Below are 17,476 nucleotides of genomic sequence, written 5' to 3' on the forward strand. Positions count from 1 at the left end.
CTTTTCGTGAAGTTAGGATTTATTCATGTATGGTCATGCTCTTCCCTATATATCCCTCGTTCACAATCTCTCTCTCTCTCTCTCTCTCTCTCTCTCTCTCTCTCTCTCTCTCTCTCTCTCTCTCTCTCTCTCCTCTAGGTTCCTGGTGATTTGAGTCAGACCTCGGATGACCCGAGCCTCTCAGACTTTGAGACGTAAGACCCTTCATCTCGGTCTCTCTGTGGTTTCATGTGTGTTCTGTCCTTTATCATCTCTGTGCGGGGGGAAAAGGAGTGACAAATGGATGCATATCTGTCTATCCATCCATCTGTCTGTCTGCCTTTCTGTTGCCTGCTTACTGCCCTGTCTGCCTGCCTTTCTGTCTGTGTGTCTGTCTGTCTCTGGGTCTGTGTGTCTGTCTGTCTTTCACTCTATCTGTCTGTCTCTTTCTCTCTTAGGATCCATATCTCAAAGTTTCATTCAAACTCCGGGCTTCATTTTGATTGGCTGATTGGCTGCGAGGCGAGACGCCTGATCCATGTTCCCCAGCTCCTCTAATCTCTCCCATCCTCTCTGGTTGATAAATTGCTTCTGTGGAGAAACCAATCCACGTCATTAACTGGCTTATCTTTTAAACGCCATCTTTCAATTTCTCCTCTCTGTCGAGCCTCTCTCCCCCTTTTTCTTTCTCTCTCTGTAACTAGACCCCCCTCCCACCCCCTCACCTCTCTCACTTTCACCAGTAACAAATCACCACAGCTGCTTCCTGCCTTGTTCAATTTTAATTACGTGTGACCATGATCATCGTCCAAATATTACACTTTCGAAATATGTCAAATACATTTTCCCTTAGCAATACATTGATCACCAGTTCGAACCAAATCAGATCAACATATTTGTATAGGGTTGAGCACCGAAACTCGGTTCAAGTAGGGCACCGTATCCGATGTAAACGGTAGTAACGAGATCGAATAAGAACGCAAATTTCGGTGCCTCATAACGGTGCTTGACTTTTTTTTACGCCTGTATACCGCCATACCGGTGTATTTAATTACACAACGTTCGGAGCACTGCGCAACACTTTTTCAGGCGGGACCCTTTTCAATGTTGTGCTTCTAAACACGCATGGTACAACTTCGACTTTCTTTGTAGGGCCATGACTGCGAGGCGTGGTATTTCAGGCAAACTGCTAAAAGAGTGTGTCACCGCTTCAAACATATAAATCATAAAGCCTATCGACGCCTAGGCACGGACTTGTCAACACGCTGTCATCACTTACTTGATGTTGTTTTGATTGAAGATTGGCAGGTTGTAGTGGGTGCGTGAGTGAATGAATGAAAGTTTGTGTGTGTGTGTGTGTGCGTGTGTTGTGTGCTCAAGGGGAGCGTTAGAGCAGTGTTTACAAACCCTTGACGTTTAGGTATACTGTACCTCCAAATTTTCATGGACCTCATTCGCAAATGGTAAAGTACACATGCAGTGACTGAGCAAAGAATGGCATCAATGCTGGAGCAATGCTCCGTTCATACACAGTTACCAACGTTAGAAGGACATGGCCATTGGGAAACAGAGGGAAAACAAGGACTGCAGCAGTGTGTTTATTTGGCCAACACAAAACATCAAAGTAAAACGTACGCTACAATGCACGAAGCGAGGCGCTTTCGGAAATAACAACAAGCCTGATTACTTTATTTAATGAACAATATTTACACCATGTTTATTTTCAATGATCTATTTAATTATTTATACCACTGTAAACGTGTCTATTGTAAGAATTAGCATCCCGCGTGCCGCCGGCGGTGGCCTGCGGTACCACAGTTTGCAGAACCCTGCTCCACTAGCCTGCGGTGTTCTGCTGTTTCCTCCAGGTCTCACCGGGCCCTCATCAACGTTTGGATCCCCTCCGTGTTCCTGCAGGGCCGATCCGCCAACGCCTACCACGTCTACCAGGTGAGGACCCCCCCAAAACCTAACCTTGTTCCAGGCGTTCACTTCTCGTGACGCATCACCCTGGAACAGGAGGCTCTGAATAAGCGTTTTTGGCAAAGGGAGTGAGGGGGCGGGACTTTAGGTCACTTGGGTTTAGTGGCTAGAGAGAGGGAGGGACTTCCCGTAGACATCCTTGGTCTTTTGGGTGAATTTTTACTCCATGTTCAAATGTTCTGGGTTTGTTTCCGCAATGTCTCCAGCTTACCTGTCTGCATCCTTATGGAACAAGACGCCCTAACATCTACCTGCTTATTAATAAATCACAACGTGGTTTTAGATCTAATTGTCAAACGGTGAAAAGAAGACGATGGGATGATGGGATGATGGTTTATGGTTTATGGTTCATTACTCATTGTTGTAAAATAGGTGATGATCAGAAGTAAAGGGCTGGATTTTGGTTCAGGTCATATAATTTATTTACACCATCCAACTACTGGAAGCATAGCTAGCTGTATATCTATGTCTAAGAGCAACAAAGCATTTCTTCTCTGGGACCGAACAAGACTCTCATCCCCTTTAAAAGGAGCGCTGTCAATCCAAATGACCGCAAGCCTGATTGGTCTAACAGAACCAATGACTGCAACGGTCCCAGTGTTATTTCCATCGCCATCATTTCTATTGTTGGCCTGCACGTATCCATTGGCAACCACTGCAGTCAACATATTCCTTTTTTTCTCCACAACAGCGTTTTCACTGTTGTCATCATCAGGCTTTCTACCAATCAAACTCATGGATGCTAGGCTTTCTAAGAAGTCACACTCATCGTGCTAATGCTTTAAATCTATTGGTAGTAGATGTACACTGTACAACGCCAGAGTGTGTGAGTGACTCACACAAACACGCAAGCACTCACACACACAGATGCGTATGGGCAATAGTACACTCATACTCGCACACACAGAAATACACACACACACACACACTAGACGAATAGACAAACCCGCATTCACACCTACATGCACACGCACTATTTAAAGTGTTGTCAGCAGAGGACTGGGTGGATGGGGGTGGCGGTGTCCTTTAACACTGCATTTCCATTGTCTTTGTGTCTGTCAGAGGAGAGAGAGAGAGAGAGAGAGAGAGAGAGAGAGAGAGAGAGAGAGAGAGAGAGAGAGAGAGAGAGAGAGAGAGAGAGAGAGAGAGAGAGAGAGAGAGAGAGAGAGAGAGAGAGAGAGAGAGAGAGAGAGAGAGAGAGAGAGAGAGAGAGCAGCACGGCCCCAGTGCCGCTGTTCCACGGTGTCTTTCACGTTAACGAGTAGACAGTCCCCTGAATCCTCCTCAGGGAGATGGAAACACACACACACTCAAACTCACACTCACACACTCAAAGACACACATGCATATCAGACTCACAGACACATACTCACACACACATAAACACATACGTATTCCTGCATTCAAAGTACAAGCACAAGCGTACCCACACGCGAGCAGCCGAGCCCACTTCACAATCTGTGGTTTGTAGGAGAGCAGAAGGCTCTTTATCGCTCGCTTATTCACTTGCTTATCACTGTTCACCGATCACTTCGTCTGAATGGGGCTGTGTATACAGGCTGTACTTGCATATCTTGCACCCACTGACTCACGTGCATGCTCTCTTTCTTCTCCATCTTTTCTCGTTGTTGGATGCGGTTCGGTCGAAATACGTCTGTGCTGTGGTGTGCGGTGGAGAGACACAGGGCCTTCAGGGAGCTTAATGGATGGTTTATGTCCTGTGGTGGTGGGCCCTGTCTCAGAATCGATATGACATCATGCTTTATATGTGATCATGAGGGTTCAATATAGACACTTTGACAGGTGTACGAAAAGGTAGGGATTCTCTCTCTCTCTCTCTCTCTCTCTCTCTCTGTCTCCCTCTGTCGTTCTCTCCATCTCGCTCTGTCACTGTCTCTCTCTCGCTTAGTTTATCTCTGTCCCTCTCTCTGTCACTGTCACTGTCTCTGTCTCTTGCTCTATTTTTCTCCCACATTCTTTTTCTCCCTCTCGTTCACGCTCACTCTCTTTCTCTCTCTCTCTCTCCCTCTCTCTCTCTCTCTCCCTCCCTCTCCCTCTCCCTCTCTCTCTCTCTCTCTCGCTTATGTAGCTGCAGAACAACAGACACAAATCGTTTGATGTTTTTGTCTTTGTCATTTTGTCCCTTCTTTCGGTCCTTCCTATCCTCCGCTGATCTTTCTCTCCCTTTCCTCCTCTTCATTCATCTATATTCACGCCCCAACCCCTGCCCCAACGCTGTGTTTCACCTGAGTTGACCAGCCTCTATCCCTTTTTCACCCTCCTGGCCACTCCCTCCCTATCACTGCTCTCTTTATTAAATCATAATGAGAGAATTATACCCTCTTCCTCTCCTGCCTTTGCAGCAGACTACCAACCAAAGAAGCTACTGTGTGGAATAGATTGAACAAATTTGTACCCTGATGGAGACTGTGGATTTTGTTGGGGGAAGCAGGGAGTCTTCTGTGTGGGCTGTGTGTGTGTGTGTGTGTGTGTGTGTGTGTGTGTGTGTGTGTGTGTGTGTGTGTGTGTGTGTGTGTGTGTGTGTGTGTGTGTGTGTGTGTGTGTGTGTGTGTGTGTGTGTGTGTGTGTGTGTGTACAAATATGTGTTGGCTTTTTTTTCTCTTGGTTTTTATCTTCTTGAATCTAATTTGGTGGTTTTGTGTCACCTGCCGGTGAAACAGCAATATATTTCTAGTTATTTCTTTTCCCTCTCTTGTTGTCGTAGATAAATGACATGGCCCGGAGGCTTTTAGTGTTCTTATAATGGTTTGATGTGTTTTCTGCTCAGTGTTCCTCTCACTGGTTGTGCCCCACAACCTCTAGTCTTATTGGAGACGGACGCACTGGGTATAAAAAACAAAGAAAGTAATATAGAAAGAACAAGTAAAGTATAAACAATTAGACTGGAGTAGGACTTTTAGCCCAGCATCCTAGCAGAAAATGCTGTCTATTCCATTGAGAGTTTTAATTGAAACTGTTGGTTCAGGAGTTGGTTCTGTTCTGGTTCTGTCAGCTTCGAGCACAAGTATCGAGCGCTGGGACCATGCAAAGTTCCTTCAGCTCCGTCTTCTCGTCCCCGTAGCCTGGGCTGCTCATTAGGTTCGCCATAACCTTTTAATTATCATCATGAAACGGGGCGTCATTTTTTTCCACAGTTTGATACACTTCCCACCCGGGGGGCCGTCCAGGCAGTTCCTCCCCTTGCTGCGGCGCCTCGGAGTAGGTTCTGCCCAGGGCGTCTGGGAGGCGGATAAGACTGGGTCTGGCCGTCTCTTGTTCGGACCGCCCCTCCGACTCTTCCCTGGTGCTGTTTGATGGATTCACCCGTCCCAGTCTAGGACATACTTACCGTTACGCCATCTTCACCTCCATCAAGAGGTGTTTGAAAGGCACTGTTTGTTCTCCCAGCCGTCAGACTGGAGCACTCCTCTGTACTCCGTACTCCGTACGAGCAGTAACTAGTCGAAGCCTTGTCTCGTATATTTCAGGATCTTGTCAGACTTGAAAGAGCTCCTGAAGAGATCTTTTGTGGAGGCTCTGTTCATACCCAGTCAAGTTATCCATTCTATATACTGTACCACGGCATTGTTGAGTACTTGAGTACTTGATTCTGATTAGTCTATAACATTCCGAGGATGTGCGTTATTTTTCAATCAGGGTACACCTCCGCACTTCTAATCAATGCGCTACAAATCGAACATCTACTAAAACAGAAGAATATTGGAACTAAAACTCTAATGTTATAAGTGAAAGTAGTTCCCATCTAATCATTGTTAGTAGATATGGTATGAGCGAAATAACCCAATTCAGGGTTATTATTACTACCATCGTAGTAAATGATAGTCCAATAATGGTTTATTCCTTACTCCTCCTATTCACCTGTAGTATGATCTGGTGTTTCTTACCTATTCCATCCACTACATCCTTACCCCAACCTTACCGGTCTTCCGTAGCCCACATTCAAACTATTTGAATACGTGTCGAAAGCCAGAATATTCTGATATTTGTTTGTTAGATAGTTGTTCAAATCTCAATTCAGTATCAAAATGAAATTAAAACTTTAATGGAGATCCCTCCCCCAAACTAGCGCTGGTGTGATTTAGGGTGAATAACGCTAATCCTGCCATGCAATTTGACTAAGACTTTGCTCAATGTTTAACTGCCTTATTTGTAGGCTACTTTCATACCATGGAAGCATACTCGGACCAATGAGAGCATCCCAAACCCACTGGCATCGGGGCCACCTTCCTACCTGGAATTCTGGTTTCGCTTTTTTGCATTATTCAAATGACACTCTGATTGGATTTATAAAACCCGATCCTGCAGCAGTGGAATCAGCTCGGCTCCGATTCAGGCAGAGAAAGATACGTAGTATGAATTTTTTTGTAACAGGCGAATATTGGATAATAAAATAATAATTAACAAATATTCTTAGCTTGAATTTATGTATTCGGGCCAGCCCTAGTTGCAGTTGTCAAATTATGAATGAGCTAACATATCCCGAAAATAAAATGTTGATTGGTTAAAAGATTAAATATCTTGTTTTCAATTGAATACCAGGCAGAAAATGAGGTTAGGATTCTATGCAGCAACCGCCGGTAGATTTAAGTGCTTGAGTTCAGAAGCGCCCCAAGTCCCCCCCTGCCTTCGTTAAGTGTTGCTGGTGGGTTGTGCTGGAGCTGCATTCTGATTCATTCCCAGCAACGACAGTCGTTCACATGAGATCTCTCCGGCTGCTGGTCTGTACTGTTAGACACACTCTTAAAAAAAACTGAAACCTGTTCCTCCGCTCAGCACTTCCATTCATACCCACCTGCATTGTAAGCAGAAGCAGGGCTGGGAAATATATATGTTTAGCAGAAAACACCCCGCAGGAGAAACACACAATGGAAAGGCATCTATATTCATTTCCGACTTCTGGTTTGCAGCACATGTCATCTTCCCCATCTTGGTTTTTGTTGTTTGTGTTTGTGCACGGTTCTAAGTCTCCCTTCTCATTACGCCCCCCTTCTCATTGAATTTCTTTCGTGTGTGTGTGTGTGTGTGTGTGTGTGTGTGTGTGTGTGTGTGTGTGTGTGTGTGTGTGTGTGTGTGTGTGTGTGTGTGTGTGTGTGTGTGTGTGAGAGAGTGTGTCTTATGTAAAAAAGAAAACAGCCCCCCTCCCCGTCCCCTTCCCCTTCCTCCCCCCTCGAGTGTCGATAAATCCATCCTAATGTTTACAGTCTCGCTTTAATGTATGTACTGTGCAGTGCTAATGAGCGGAGCAGATTGTGTGTTTAAGACTCCCTTTCAGAGGAGGGGCGAGCAAGATAGGAAGCCAGCCAGCGAGAGAGTGCCACGAGAGTGGCCAAGATTTCCAATTATCAGCGGTTACGTAAGCTACCTTTTCTAGCTTCCGCTCTCCCCCCTCCGACCCCCTTTTATATGCACCGTCTGAGGCGCATAAATCAGCCGCTTAACGAATAATTGAGACGTCCTCGTTGACACGGCGTTCCCGGGCGTGCGTGCGGCTCTCTCGGCGTGGCGGGGCTGACCGGTGCGTGGGGAAACGTGCCGTGGGCTTCTCTCTAATACCCGCCATTACCGGGTTCACTCGTACCGGGCTGACCCGGAGCCGAGCCTGCTGCTGAGACGCATGCGGGCCGGTACTGCGACGTTTTGCAGGACGGGATGAACCACATCCTGAACCGGCTACGCTGATGAGAAGGCTGTGCACCCCCCCCTGCCCCACACGCATTTGTGCGCTCGTGTGTCATGTGTGTGCGTGTGTGTGTGTTGCCAGCAGAAGCATGCGTATGCATATCCTACTGTCATAATGAATGTCCTAATTAGACTGAGCGGATAATGATTGTGTGTGTGTCTGTGTGTGAGAGAGGGAGTGTATATGGTTATGGTAATGAGTGGATGTGGGGGGGGGGGGGGGGGAGTGGGAGACGTGGGGAGACGGGGGGGGTGGAAGGAGATAACCATTAAGTTGACGGTGGCGGTGATGGGAAATGTTTCACAAGTAAGACGATGGTAATTACAATCGGCGCCGTGCATCTATCAGTCAAGCAGGCTGCCCCCTCATCATGCCTCCCGGCGTGGCCTAATCAGGTTCCTCCAGCGCTGCATAGTGCCTAAGTCTTCCATAAACCCCCGCACCCCAGGGGTCTGGATTCAATTTACATGCCACTATCAGAAAGGAGGGCTTCCTTGCCGCTGTGCATACAGAAACCCTTCAAAGAACACGCACACAACAGCAACAGGATTGAATATGGGCTCAGAAAGGTGTTGTTGACATGACCTTCCAGCTATGACGCAGTGTCTCTGGGCTTTAATACACAGGACACAGGCTTGAATCTGTGTGTCAACGGAGAGGCCCATCATTCAGACTGATGGCCTCCTTGCACACGGGGAGCTTTCAGTCCCTGGATGAGTCAGTATCTGCAAATACTTGATACTTGTTCCTTGCCGCACTACATTGAGATCATTCTGGGGATTTATGCTGCGGTCTGTGCCAAGGTAACCTGTAGGATGCCTCCGCTTTTCGGTTTAGTCTAAATCCTACCACTCATTTTTCCTCGAATGGAGTGAATTTCCCTGTTTGATATCATCATAACTGAAGATTGTCATTCAATCTTCAGTTATACCCGGTGGGCAATATGTTTACAGCAGCCTTTCAAAGAGACTTTGCGAGAGCAGTTGTAAAAGAGTAATAGTAGAGGTGCTCATGTTTCATATACGGGCTCTGTGTAGACTCAGTGAAGTTTTGTGGATATACGGGGATATGATATGATACGGGAAAGTTATGAAAGGGCTCGGGGCTCTTAGCGTCGGTGCGCAGTATAGAATCACATTCTGATCTCCGTAGCTTCTAGGAAGGCGTGAAGACTAGCAGGGGGATGTATGCTTCCTGAGCAGGGGATGAGGATGTGCTGGAGGTACGCGGCGCTGGTGAGATTGGAGCCGATGTCCCGGCGCGTCACACTTAATCATTGCGTCTCGCTCCACTTTGGAGAGGAGCTTCAAAGAGCCAACAGGACTCGGCTGGAAATGGACACCGAGGGAAACAAAGTTGGCCCAGTCTGACGTTCTCAAATGTCAGCACCACCCTCTTGGCCACAACCAGCAGCAGCACAATCGCCAACACCACTACCACCACAACCACCACCTTTGAGATCATCACCGTCAAATGGAACAGCAGCAGCATCACCACCACCTTGGAAGATCATCACCATCAAATGGAACAGCAGCAGCACCACCACCACGTTGAAGATCATCCCCGTCACATGTACCAGCAGCAGCATCACCACCTTGAAGATCATCGCCATCACATGTACCAGCAGCAGCATCATGATCACCATCACATGTTCCTGCAGCAGCAGAACATCCACCTCGACCAACACCACCTCCTTGACGTGTATCACCACCACTACTACAACACCTTGACTACCATTACCACCACCACCAGCACGTCCACCACCACCTCCGCCATCATATTTCCCCCACCACATCATCATCATCATCAGTTTTCCCGCTGGGCGCATATCTGGCCTTGGGGCGTACTGCTGGAGAGTTGGAAGTCTCTGTTCCAGCTGGAACAGACATCACGAGACATCACTCAGGGTTAGGTACCTTGTCAAGGACACCTCGACACTCAGCTAGGAGAAGCCGGGGATCGAACCAGCAACCTTCAGGTTACCAGCCAACCCGCTCTACCTCCTGAGCTACTGCCGCCCCATACAGTCACTGGCGGAGAGGGGTAAAGAAGGTGGTGATGGTGTCTCTTTTTTCCAACCTTAAAACGCCACATCAATTATACGTCTGCTTCGACTTGCTCCCCTCAGCTGTCTCTTCCATCTTTCCTGTACCTTGTTAGTGTCTCACGCACGCACACACACACACACACACACACACACACACACACACACACACACACACACACACACACACACACACACACACACACACACACACACACACACACACACACACACACACACACACACACTATCTTACTACTCCTTTCTCCCATTTCACCTCCTGTCTCATTCCCATTGACGTTCCCATTCCCTCTCTCCAACCCGCCTTCCAGACAGCTTTCTCCTCAGAATAGCCCTGACTTATCCTCAATTCGGTTGTCACTCCTGCGTACTTTGGTCACTTTTATGCCGTCCCTCACTCTCTCCATCCGTCCTCCCTCCTGCATGGCTTGACAGCGGCGTCTCCTCGTGGTGGTTAGCCAGGGAGGAGGAAGTAAACCAAAGCAGTCGGGGCGCGGCGGGATCACAAGAGGTGGTGAGACAGAAGGGAGGGAGGCGGGCGGAGATGAATGACAACGGATGGAGGGAAGAGGTTTAACCGTGCAACAGACGAGGAGGAGCGAGATAACAGCGATGGGTTTGTTGTTCCCTGCCTGATCGGCTCCGCGGGGCCGGCCTGGGGGGGGGGGGCCGGGTTTCATCAAGGCGCTCTGTGTCTTAATAGAGAGAGAGCACCTCTTTCTGCCATTGAAGGCGTTTCCGCTTTGTCTGCGAGTGATAAAAAGCTTACGGCGGTACTGCGTTGACACTGGGGCACTGTGGGGAATCAAGGGAGCGGATTTAGGGGGAGAAAGGAAAGAGCCGTTCGCCAGGCTTTTGTTTCCGACGCGTTTCACATTTCCCCGCATTGTGGGGCCTCAAACGGCGGTCAGCAGCCCGGTCGTCGTTAAACCGAACCTGGGACGATGATATTGTTTGTTTGCCACTATCTTCCTCGAACGTTTGTTTGTTTCCTCCGCCGCCGAAAGATAATCCTCAACAGAGATTAGCGGTAATCTCGATCAGAAAACCCTCCAGATCGCTGAGTTTATTAAGAAAGTTAATGATGAGAAAAGTAACTCAAACTTGTGAGAACAGTAAAGCGCCGGTTATGAACACGGGCCCGGGCTAGGAAAAACGCAGTATCTCCACACACTGACGTCGCTCGTTCCCACAAAGAAATCCCCCCGACCCCTCAATTATTAAGAGTTGTGCGTCTGCTGCATCATTAATATTATCCATTCTTGCAATAATAAATTGGATGCTATTTTTGAAGTTACTGGGATGCATACCCTTAACCTGCGGCATTGTCAGCTGGATGAACATACAGCAAATAAACAGAAGAGATATCTCAAGACATTAATACCACACAACGTTTTTTTTCAACCTCGACGATATCTCAAATCCTCCTTAAAACATCATACATAAAACCCATTGAACCCCTTCATGACACTTAACTAAATCCTGGAGTCGATTGGACCGTGAAAGCGACCTGGGGCTCGGCGTTTGACTCTGCTGAGCCACGGCCCCATCAGAGGCCATATAGTTAATGCCGGGACATCCCCTCCCAGGGCTTTAACAGCAAGCCCCTGCCCCATGAACCACCGGCAACCATCCGCACACTGAGGAGGAAGGGCGTCGCAAACACTAAAGGTGAATGTCCTTATTTTATCTGCCCAAATAAACACATCATGTCGCGGGCGGCAGGTGGGGGCAGGTGGGGGGGGGGAGTTACCGATTGCATGCCACCACCCCCTGCGGTGTAAACTCAAGGACACAGGCAACAGAGACAAAGAGAGAGCGCTGCAGAATGTAAAATGAGCGTCATTAAAAAGAAGAGCTGTGTGAATTATTATTCTCCTGGATGTTTACTATTGTTGGCGAGTTGTATACATGTCAGGGAGAAAAACATACTTTACCGTTATCGTTTTCTGTGACCATTCCTATATCTCTATCCGTTTGTTGTTCTGATTTTTTTTACTTATAATAAGAGCTATAGTATGTAGCTATAGAATAACTGTATTTTTGCCAAAGAACTATGCATTAGAATGAGATGTCCTTGCTTCTCTGGGTCGTTGTTCTGTGTCTTCTCAGTATGTCAAACACCACTACTGAATTCAAGGTTAAGATAGTATGGAGCAGTTAAGGCTGATTCGTACACCATGGTGCCCGCCTGTTGCATTCTGCGCGTAGAAGGCATTTAGTGTATGTGGGCATGTTGCCTTTGACAACATGCCATAGCAGTACACAATAAGGGCAATATAAATGCAAAGTACAGGGCAGAACAATTTTGACAAATAGGTAGTTGTCTTCCTTTCTTTTCCTTTGAGATATCTTCAACATTGTGCGTTTGCACAGTGCTACTCAAGGGTTTGTTTGCCTATTGTACCTGATATTACTCCTTTTAAACCAGACTGAAAATAGAACCATTGAATAAAGTGGTTGAGTTAGCTCCCAAATTACATTCCTGCCGGTTTGAGTGCTTCATCGTGTGCAATCAAAAACGGTGCCTGTGAATCGGCGTGAACCTCTTTGACGGGAGCAATAGCAACATCATTTTTATATTGACGACGGCGTTAATAGGCTCCAGGTGCTGTCTGTCAAGTGCTCAGGTGCCCTAATTGGGTCCTTCCAACCAACCGAGAAATACTGTATGCCCCGCCTCCAGCCTGCCACCATGACATTGACCTTCATTAACTTACCGAAATGTACAGATGGTTGCGTTGGCACGTCATTCATCTCTGCATTGAGTATTCACGCGCAATCCACTCCCACCTCCCTGTTCTACATCTCCTCTCTCTCTTCTTCTACCGCCTACTGATTAACTACCTCTCCCCCCCCTCCACCCCATTGCTGCTCTTTGTCCTTCTTTGTTAAATTAATTTTCCTCACCTTTCCTATAGTGAGTGCTCTCATCCTTCCCACCCCTCCCTTCCTTCCTCTCCTCATCCTCACCAGCTCCTCCTCCTCCTCCTCCTCCTGCTGTCTGAGCTCCTTTTGTCCGGCTCGTCCAGCAGTGCACAGCACGGAGAGTCTCAACTCTTTCATAAACACGTGAAACCCCCCTGTGGTCTGGAGGAGGTCAGCCTCTCTCATTCTGTCTGTGTCTTCTCTGTCTGTCTGTCTGTCTGTCTGTCTGTCTGTCTGTCTGTCTGTCTGTCTGTCTGTCTGTCTGTCTGTCTGTCTGTCTCTGTCTCTGTCTCTGTCTCACTCGCTCTGTCTCACTCTTTTTTGTTTCGCTCTTTGTCTGTCTGTCTCTCTCTCTCTCTCTCTCTCTCTCTCTCTCTCTCTCTCTCTCTCTCAATCCATATTAATTGGCTTTGTTGGCATGAATGATGAAACACTATTGCCAAATAATTTGATAAATGTAACTAAACAAATACTGACTAATTCATTTTTATTTTTTAATCAAACTATCTTTCTCCCTGTCTTGTTCCCTCTCTCCATGTTTCTGTGTCTGTCTCCATCTCGTCTCTCTGTCTCTGTCCCTTTTCGACCCTTCATAACCTTGTGCAGCCTGTTAGTCTGCCTCCCTCAATCTGTCCGTCTGTCTGTCTCTTTTTCCATCTGACAACAATTTTGGGGCTAGCAAATAACTGTTTATTTAGCAGATTATCAGCCATCAACAGGGATTTTCAGGCACCATCTGCAATATTAGAAAAATACTGCAAATAATCAATCAGTATCCACCCAGACTGCAGACATCCATCACACCTAGGAGTGAGTGTGTGAACTGTTCTGCAATCTGCACCAAATCTCATTATTGTCCAAACAAAGGCACAGCCGCGGAGTGGGAAGCGGCAGTCGTGACTTGGGATTCTCCAGCGATGCAACGCTTAATTCTAGCAACGCTGCGCTTAATTATCTTGACTCAACCACAAAACTTGCAATGTGATGCGTGATTCCAGCTCTGAGGTGATGTAATTACGATGTGTTAATCCTACTACGTTGGTAATCATCATTAATCATCACTCTTTTAGTATTTAGTATTCTTTATTTCTTTACTCTGATGGTAGAGTTTATTTGTAGTAGGTTGAGATTAAATTAAGATTTCTTTCTTCCCGTCATTCATTCTTTCACAGCGGATTATAATGCAGAGAGTGACAACATGGCAATGTGAGGAGTCAGAGACAACACCCCTTTGAAGCAGCCAATCACAGTGTCCGTAGAGTGCAGCTCTTCTTTCAGTTCAGCAACTGATTACAACTGACACCCGGGCTTTCATTGACATCACATCAAATGTGTAGATTTAATTAATAATTATAATTTTTTTAATGCAAAGAGATTATTTTCAAGGAATTTCTTTCGATATCTTTTCTCCGTGTGAGTGTGTGTGTGTGTGTGTTTGCGTTGGACTGTGTTGGAATCTGAGCGACAGAGGGACAAATGAAAACCATTGCTCCTACATAATCCCCACCTCCATAAGCCACTCACAGGCAAGACAAAATTGTAATTGTGATCTTCTCTTGCGTGTGTGTGCACCTGTACGTGTGCATGTGTGCATGCGCGCTTGTGCGTGTGTGTGTGTGCGTGTGTGTCTGTGTGTGAGACGCGTCCCAGGTCTGACTGCGTCCCCCCCCCCCCCCCCCCCCGCCCCGGTGCAGCAGGAGGTCACCCGCCGGCCCTCTCCTGCGCTGCGACGGCAGTTTTGTTTGGTGACAGCCAGACACCAGTGATTAGCCTCGCTGTCACACCAGCAGCGAGCGGCGCGGGGCTGCTCTCTGAGACGCAGACGGCAGGGGGAGAGACAGCCTTTTCATTTCCTCTCAAATGCCAGCTTCTCAGACTGGTCACCCCCCCCCCCAACCACCACCACATGCCTGATTTCTCTTAGATTTCTCCCAGGTGAGACGTATTTGAATCACTACTTGCTACGGTTCAAGGGGATGTGGGGAACTTTTGCAGAGTTGTAAAGAGAGACGGCATGAAAGAAGGGAAGGAAAAAAGATTTGAAAACTAAACTATAAACTTCACCACGAGGGGTCTTGCATTTCACACACTTGTGATGTACACGGAAGATGGAGTCCACGGACCAATCACGGAAGAGATGGACTGATTGGTCAGGAAGGAACTAGGTCCAAAATCTAAATTGGCTAATGCAAAGAGAACTCGATCACTTTGTCTAATGGCTGTGTGTGTTGTCCCCCAAGACGATGTCATGATGGGATCATTTAGAAAGATTAAAGGGCGGATATCAAACATCCAAGGTCACTGCTGCTGGCAAATATGACAGGTTTTTATTATAAGCCGTTTTTAATGCTTTTCAGAGAGATAACAAGAGATTTCATATGTGATAAGTGATATGTGATAGGTGAGGGGATAAAAAAATCTGGATGGAAATCGAGAGAGGCTAATGTATACGTTTTTATAAGCCGGCCCAGTGAAATGTTCTTAGTGGATCTGACTAGTAGGGCTAGGGCTGCTATTTTTTCTATACTATGCTATTCTATGCTATGTCAGGTGAGGCATTGCTTGTTTCGGAGTAGTCATGGACATCTTCTCCACCCTTTCTATCGCTCGCTCGCTTTCTCTGTCTCCACTTTGCTCTCATCATAATTGCAAACTTGCAGAAAATATAGCGAGAAAGTAGGTTAAAAGCTAGGGTAGCCTTCTGGGTGGTCACTCGAGAAGTGCAGAGTTGACACTTTCGCAAGTGCATTAGTCCTCCCTTCCCCCTGCCCCGCTGTCTCACCTCCGCCGGAGATGCTTCTAGCGGCTCCTGGAGCGGCGGTCATCGCCGTCCCAACATTATTTATACCACAGTGTTGTCTCAGGCACACAGGCTCCTTATATTAAGCCACCCCGGACACATGGGCTGGACTGACCGATGGCTAAATAATAATAGCAATGATAGGATTGTGGGTAAATCCGGGCATAGGTTGGAAACTGCTGTTGGACAGATACTTCCTCTGTCTAGGAGAACGTGTTGGTTCGCCACACAATTGGATTGTAGAATGGTGTATTACTTTTTAATGTTCTGTTTTGGTACAAATGCTTCTGTGTGTGCGTGTGTGTGCGCATTTGTGTGTGTGTCTGTGTATACCTGAACTTTATGTTGACTGTAGTAGTTAAGGAAGAGGCAATTTGGGAATCGATTTTGGGACGATTTTGTCTCTATTCTTTTACTTTTCCCTTTGTCTTTTATTTTAAGCGTTTTTGTCATTCTTTTCCGGTAATATCCCTTCCTCTCAGCTCCTCATCTCCACTTTCCCATCTCCTCTCCTCACCTTTCTTTTCCCCTCTCCTCCACTCCTCCCTCTCCTCTCCCATCACCCTCTCATCTCCTCTCCTCTCCCATCACCCTCTCATCTCCTCTCCTCTCCTCTCCCTTCACCCTCTCCTCTCACCCTCTCCTCTCCTCTCACCCTCTCCTCTCCTCTCCTCTCCATCATCCTCTCCTCTCCTCTCCCTTCACCTCTCCTCTCCTCTCACCCTCTCCTCTCCTCTCCTCTCCTCTCCCTCACCCTCCCCTCTCATCTCCTCTCCTCTCCCATCACCTCTCATCTCCTCTCCTCTCCTCTCACCCTCTCCTCTCCTCTCCTCTCACCCTCTCCTCTCCCTCACCCTCCCCTCTCATCTCCTCTTCTCTCCCATCACCCTCTCCTCTCCTCTCCACCCCTCTCTCCTCTTTTCACTTTCCTCCCCTCTCACTCTCCTCCTCTCCTCCTGTTCTCTGCTCCTCACAGTCTCTATCTGTGGTGTGTCTGAACAAGACACTTAATGGGGCATGAAACTAGCAGCAGCCACTCATTGGATGTTTAAGAATATTATTTCACTCTCTCTCTCTCTCTCTCTCTCTCTCCCACTCTGTCTCTCGCCCTCTCTCTCCCCCTCTCTGCCTGTGTCTCGCTGTAGCGTGACGCACTGTGGCTGTAAATATTCATCGTATTTTGGTAGGACGGCAGGACTCGTTCCACGAGGTCTCGCTCGTGTTGTTTATTTACAGTAGCCTAAGTCGCTCTGTGATGGTGCACATCTATTCAACCACACATGTGCGCCCCCCCCCCCCCCCCCCCCCCCCTGCTGCTGCCGTTCCCTCAGACTGCCTCTACTTATCCTGGGGATGGGGCGATGATGGTAATAATATTACTGGTGATTTGTCAACGACAACTGTGATGACGATGGTTGGATTAGATAGGGTTGACGACGATGACGATGACGACGATGACGATGACGACGATGACGACGATGACGAAGGGGATGGTGTGGTGATAATGATGGGTGAAGGTGGGAGGAAAAGATAGAGAAGATTACGATAATGGTGATGATGATGAAGCTTAAGACGGGGATGAGGATGATGAGGATGACGATGAGGCTTTTGATGGGGATGATCATGATGATGATAGTGTGGTTATAATGATGATGGATGGTGGCAATGAGGAGGAAGATGGTAGGATAAGATAAAGAGGATTACGCTGATGGTGATGATGAGGGAGCTTCAGATGGGGTGATGATGATGATGATGATGATGATGATGATGATGAAGCGGGTGGTGTTGTTTCCGTTTTCAGGTGTACATCCGTATCCATGACAACGAATGGAACGTGTACCGGCGCTACACGGAGTTCCGGGAGCTGCACAACCACCTGCGGAACAAGTTCCCCCAGGTGGACACTTTCAGCTTCCCCCCCAAGAAAGCCCTGGGGAACAAGGTACCGTCTCTCCAGTCGCGTGCCTGGGGGTCTCGTGGTCTGTCTGTCTGACTGGATGATTGTTCTCTGAAGTTTTTT

The 17,476-nt window shown here is 47.5% G+C and overlaps 1 protein-coding gene across 1 annotated transcript in view; it reads left to right on the plus strand.

Annotated features, from left to right (window-relative positions):
* snx29 (sorting nexin 29) overlaps positions 1–17,454 on the plus strand; it is a 90,107-nt gene extending 72,653 nt beyond the window's left edge. The window contains exons 17-19 of the mRNA XM_060036331.1: positions 139–194; positions 1,848–1,929; positions 17,258–17,454. Of these exons, the coding sequence (XP_059892314.1) occupies positions 139–194; positions 1,848–1,929; positions 17,258–17,449 (330 nt within the window). The 3' untranslated portion in view covers positions 17,450–17,454. The remainder of the gene's footprint in view (positions 1–138; positions 195–1,847; positions 1,930–17,257) is intronic.
* The last annotated feature ends 22 nt before the right edge of the window (positions 17,455–17,476 follow it).

This window comes from Gadus macrocephalus, chromosome 18 (genome assembly GCF_031168955.1).
Source record: "Gadus macrocephalus chromosome 18, ASM3116895v1".
Classification (NCBI taxonomy): domain Eukaryota; kingdom Metazoa; phylum Chordata; class Actinopteri; order Gadiformes; family Gadidae; genus Gadus; species Gadus macrocephalus.